The following is a 5,765-nucleotide window of genomic DNA, read 5'->3' on the forward strand; positions in this document are numbered from 1 at the left end:
TATATAATATAATTAAAATTTATTTTAAAATATTCTGTTCTAATAGTTATTTTCTTGTGCATATGTGAGTAAATTTTATTTTATATTTGTTTCTATCTAAATGTAATGAGAAAGATTTGAGTTATATATAATAATTTTTTATTTTTACTTTTGTTATATCATAACATTCTATAATAGCCATGTAAAAAAAACCTAAATTTAATCTTATTTTTCTTGTGTGTGAATTATAATTGTGTATATCCTCAGATAAATGCATTTAGAGAACGGCAATACAATACAAACACATTGTAATATCATTACTGTGTATATGAGATAAAGATAAGTTATATACATATATAACCTAAGTAAAGAGACCAATTATGATTAATTACATAAAAAAATACCTCACAGAGCCTTCATCTTTAAGTGCGCTTGAAAGTACTCGCCGTCTCCTTTGGTTGCTTGTTTATTAATGTCCTTATGACGTTCCCGACTAACGATTTCTTCCAAAACTTCTCCGTCGCCTTTGATTAATCTTTATGAAAAGATAAAAATTCATTAAAATAATTATATATAAAATGTAGGAGAAATAATGTTAGAAATCAGGAGTAAGAATAATTGTAAAATTTTTGTATATGTTAGTTTCACTATTCGTTATTCTATTACTTTACAACATATTTATATATTCACCTATATCTTCCAGTTTCTTGGTCATAAATTCTACGAATCATATTTTGCCTCTTTTCCCATTCCTCTTTCGTCATAGGCGCCATAGCTTTTGCTTTTTCCATTACTTCGGGTACAACTTCCTTCATACTCTCTCTTTTACTGGACCCTTGAATTTCTTTATTTTCTTTAGATTTCTTCTTACTATATCCCTTTTTCTTAAATGTAGACTTTTTTAGCTTCTTCTTTAATTTCTTCTTCATCCGTTTTTTCTTCCGTTTTTTCATAGCTTTCTTTAATTTTTTAGCCTTTTTCTTGGCTTTCTTCTGCTTTCTTTCATCTTCTGAACTGTTGGTACTGCTGCTGCTACTACTGTCAGTATTACTGCTACTGCTGGTGCTACTGGAGCTGCTGCTGCTACTGTTGCTACTGCTACTAGTACTACTACTGACGCTAGAGGAGCTAGAAGTAGACAAAGACCTCTTTCGTTTCAATTTTTTGTGACTTGACTGAGTCTTGTCTTGCGAAACTCCTATTTTTTTCTTCTCTCTCTCTTTCACTTGCTCAACTATTTCCATGTTATCCTTTATCGAATCAAGTCTTTCCATCATTAAGGTCGCTCGTGATTGATTTGTTCGCTCTTTTGAACTATCTTCTCGCACTGACTGACTAGTTGCATTTCTGCCAGTATTTCTATAATAATCTTGCAATCTTGATCTGCCATAATTAGATGTTCTTTCGTAATTTCTGCTATTGTGTCTATTATAATGATAATTGTTATATGCATCCCTTCTATTTCTATCATAATAATTCTGACGTCTATAAGGACGTGAGTTAAAATGACCGTAATCTTTTCGATTATATGGTACGTGATTGTTGTACCATCTCTTGTTATGCCATCTCTGATCATTACTGTACTTGCCACTTCTTCTCTGTGAATCCATACCATTTTCATATCTCTTAGTTTTGTGCTCTGTATTCTCATCTTTGTCCTTTCTTTCTTTATATACATTTCTCTCTGGACTTGAAATGCTAGAAGAATTGGAACTATTGGAACTACTTCTATGCTTTGACTTCTTCCTCTTGTCCTTACTACATATGTTCCGTCTCCTCTTATTTTTCTCAGAGTTGTTACTGGAAGAAGAAGCTGATCGTCTCTTCGATTTGCTCTTTGTCGCTTTGACAGATGATTCTATCAGCACATCAGATTTCTCTGGATTATTCATCATTACAATTTCCTATTAACAAGAAAAATCTTGTTTATACCCGATTCCATTCAATTATTGTAGGTATTATTGTAAGTATTAAGGTAAATATTTCGTAAAATTAAAAGTTTTACATGACAAAATCTATAAAATTACTGCATTTTCTATAGCAATATTATGTTTATTATTCACAATAAAGTTTAATCGTTTATTTCAAAAAGACACATCTTCATACACAAATCGCAGAAGAATTAGCTTTTATGAAGAATTTTAATGTTTAAAAGATGTTTACCTACTACAATACCGTTACGGAAGTATAACCTAACTCTCGCTTTCTCTCTTTCCGTCGATCATAATCATCGACGTTTCACAGATGTTTGCAAAATTGTTGCATCAAACAATATTCTCGCTTCTTCCAATTTGTCGATTGAAAAATTGACAGTTGGCAAAAACACGCTAGACATTTACTTGTTTCATCAATTTCTAATCACCTTTAATTTTTCCGATCTTTCTTACCTTGAGCGATGATTTGACGAGATCTCACTAATGCTTCATAGATGTCAATAAGATCGATAACATGTGGCGCCTCTGTGGCAATCTAAGAAATTAAATTACTAATTTAATAAAGGGTGTTTTCCAGGGTATCGATCATGTAACTTTTCCCCTAGGGCGGAAAAATGAAAAATTTTGCCATTGATTTCAATGCTAATATTTTCCACTTTTCACGTTTCCGCCCTAGGGAAAAAGTTACATGATCGATACCCTGGGCTGCGTTCAGCCCGTATCAGACTACGCATTGAAGATTGAGATTGAAGATCGAAGATTGAAATTTGACCAATCAGGACAAAGAAATTTTAGTCCCTTTTGTTCTGATTAGTCAAATTTCAATCTTTAATCTTCAATCTTCAATTATCAATGCGTAATCTGATACGGGCTTTCGAGAACGTCACCCATGTGCACCGAGCGTCGTTCTATCTTTGTTATTTACTAAAAGTTGAACAAAGATAGAACAACGCTCGTGTGCACACGAGTGATGTTTTCGAACGCGGCCCTGCAAGGTATACAGATGACACAGTGTAATACACAATACATGATTGGCTATCAGATGAAGAAATTTAAAATTCTGTATTTGATAGCCAATCGTGTGATACTGTGTGTTACACTGTGTCATCTGTGTACCTTGCTGAAAAACACCCAAAGTTAATAATGTTATAGCGTTTTCGAATGTAGCAGGTTTAATCGCTCTGAAAGCGATTAATGACGTCATTGCATCGTCTCTGCCAAAACGGTGTAAAATTTCCTCTCCGAGGAAAATTTTACCCTATGGCCGGCCTGGAACCAATCCGAAACGCTCAAAAAAGTTTCGGAACGGCCATCGAGTAAAATTTTCCTCGAAGAGTACGTTTTGGAACGTAGCCTTAATACGTATTAAATACTACACTGGCCAATAGCCATACCATTCTTTAGGGCCGGTATTCATAGGCCGTTCTTATATTCAAGATCGTCTTAAGTGTGATCTTGGATCGTCTTAAGATCTCATTCAATCAATGAAATGGCCGCTTAGCATCTTAAGACCGTACTTAAGACGATCTTGAATATAAGAACGGACTATGAATACCGGCCTAGGGAAATTATATGGTGTAAACTAGGCCAATCACAATTAAACATTTTTTTACTACGTATGAGTGCTTGATTGTGATTAATCGATTTCCTTTTAGTTTACAGATATATGGCTGTCATGTAAAGCCCGGTCTATAAGTAAATCTTACGAAGACGAGCCTTAAAGGATCGCGATCGATGCCGCGTGGTCCTCATGGACCACGTTATTTTGATTAGGTACCGGTAACTAGTGTTGTTCTCGGGGACGCTTTCTCGCGCATGCGCAGCGCATTGGTAGAGAAATCCAGCGACGGCGTATGTAGTACATATTTGTGTACGTACATTACTTACAATAATATGTTTAATGCCAGAAATTTTTTAAGCTAATTATAATCGTCTTTTATTAATTTTTTATTATTTATTTGTGATTCATTAATTTGTAAAACATTTTAGATTATTCTTAACATTATCTGAGCAGAGGGCTTAACAGTACCCTTTTTCTTATAAATTTGACACGTATCTTAAGGCCACGTTTAACGCGCATGCGCGAGAAAGCGTCCCCGAGAACAACACTGGTGGTGATCTCATATCCGCAAAACTGTGGCATTGGAAGCGGACTTTATATTCCGTTTGACATCGCGAGAGTTTTGATTAACCAATGAAAGCGAGAAGATCCTGGTCCCGATTGGTCAATCAAACGCGTCGAATGCTTCGTAGTGTCAAACGGAACGCATCCTATGTGCTCTCTTGTATAAAATTTCACGTAAGAATGCGCGATATACTATGCGGCCATTTCATTGGTTGAATGGGATCTTAAGACGACCCAAGACCACACTTAAGACGATCTTGGATATAAGAACGGACTATGAATACCGGCCAAGATCGTCTTAAGTGTGATCTTGGATCGTCTTAAGAGGATGCCGGACCGTCCTGTTTTACCGACCATAATAATTATATATTTGCTTAATATAAAAGTTTTGTACAATAATATGTTCAATGTCAGAAATTTTTTAAACTAATTATAATCGTCTTTTATTAATTTTTTATTATTTATTTGTGATTCATTAATTTGTAAAACATTTTAGATTATTCTTAACATTATCTGAGCAGAAGGCTTAACAGTACCCTTTTTCTTATAAATGCCATTACATGGCAGCATCGAGCATCGAGCGTCTGCGCAGAAATCATTGCGCAGGAATCTGAATGAAATAGATTCCAGCTTCTTGCGGCTAATAGCATGATGAGTAATATGAATTCGGTCGAGATAAAAAAATTATGTTCTGATACACATTACTAATACTGAAAATTGATATTTATTTACATTATACACAATAGATATTATTATTATTAAACAAAATATGTATAAAACGTTACTATCCCCCAGCAAAATATTAAAATCTAATCAACCCATACAGCACAGAACGTTGCAGCAACATTGCAGCAACATTATAACATTGCCGCAATGTTACTACAATGTTGCAATGTTGCTGCAACGTTCTGTGCTGTATGGGAAGGATTATGGGATATAATTTTCATTTTTTTTCCTGCATGTTTATAACATACTGCTCCTTTAAATCATTTCCTACTTTTAACAATAGTTTTTCAAACTGTGTCGTTTTGTCATTTGTGAATCCCTTTTTGTGTCTTATTTATTTGAATATTTCAACCATCCAAAATCTTTTGCCGCATTTGTATTTTAATTTAATTTTAATTTACATTGCCAGAGTAGTAACGTTTCATAATATATCTTTGATTAATAATAACACACACACACACACACATCTGTTATATAATACAATAAATGAAATATAATTCTGGGCAACAATATTCTGCGCAGACGCTTAACGCTCGACGCTTGACGCTTGACGCTGCCATGTAAAGGCACCTTAAAGGCCATGTTTAACGCGCATGCACGAGAAAGCGTCCCCGAGAACAACACTGCCGGTAACGCATGAGGCAAGTGGCAAGGGCAAGATGCTACATGCCACGTGCGCGAGACCGTCAGGCGGGAAGAGTCAAGTATGGACCAACATAGGTCACCTGAGTGCATCTGTGGCCGCCAAGAAAACCAGTAGAATCGCGAGAGCATAACCAGTTACGTAGAATTCGAGATCGTTCGGGCAAATAAGTGAATATGTAAGGGCAAGTGATGGCCGGCCCGACATTGCAACACTCCGAAGAAGCTCGATTCAATTAGCATTGTCAACACACGAAGGTATAATAAAAAAATCTGTGATCATTTATGATTTTGTCAAAAGAATCATTAGGTTTGTTCTTTTTAGCTGAACTAGAACGGAATAGAATGATATATATATA

General features: G+C 35.0%; 1 protein-coding gene across 3 annotated transcripts; it reads right to left on the reverse strand.

The window, feature by feature from the left end:
* Nucleotides 1–33: 33 nt before the first annotated feature.
* On the reverse strand, nucleotides 34–2,431 carry LOC115238349 (NKAP family protein CG6066-like). 3 transcript variants are annotated; one of them, XM_029812084.1, is made up of 3 exons: nucleotides 2,367–2,431; nucleotides 670–1,883; nucleotides 34–514 (listed from the first exon to the last, which is right to left on the reverse strand). In XM_029812084.1, the coding sequence occupies exons 2-3, from the start codon at nucleotides 1,872–1,874 to the stop codon at nucleotides 385–387; spliced, it is 1,335 nt and encodes a 444-aa protein (XP_029667944.1). In that variant the 5' UTR covers nucleotides 1,875–1,883; nucleotides 2,367–2,431; the 3' UTR covers nucleotides 34–384. The 3 variants fall into 3 exon arrangements, with proteins under 3 accessions (XP_029667944.1, XP_029667943.1, XP_029667942.1); XM_029812083.1 differs by having other exon boundaries at nucleotides 2,147–2,403; XM_029812082.1 differs by having other exon boundaries at nucleotides 41–514; nucleotides 2,143–2,402.
* Nucleotides 2,432–5,765: the final 3,334 nt, after the last annotated feature.

This window comes from Formica exsecta, unplaced genomic scaffold, assembly GCF_003651465.1.
Source record: "Formica exsecta isolate Colony F162 unplaced genomic scaffold, ASM365146v1 scaffold333, whole genome shotgun sequence".
Lineage (NCBI taxonomy): Eukaryota > Metazoa > Arthropoda > Insecta > Hymenoptera > Formicidae > Formica > Formica exsecta.

Bases quoted from the DNA above. Each gene is read 5' to 3' on its own strand.
- LOC115238349 (XM_029812084.1), bottom strand. From the start codon at position 1,874: ATGATGAATAATCCAGAGAAATCTGATGTGCTGATAGAATCATCTGTC. The intron at 515-669 runs GTGAATATATAA...CTTTTCATAAAG, and splicing joins CAAGAAACTGGAAGATATAG to ATTAATCAAAGGCGACGGAG.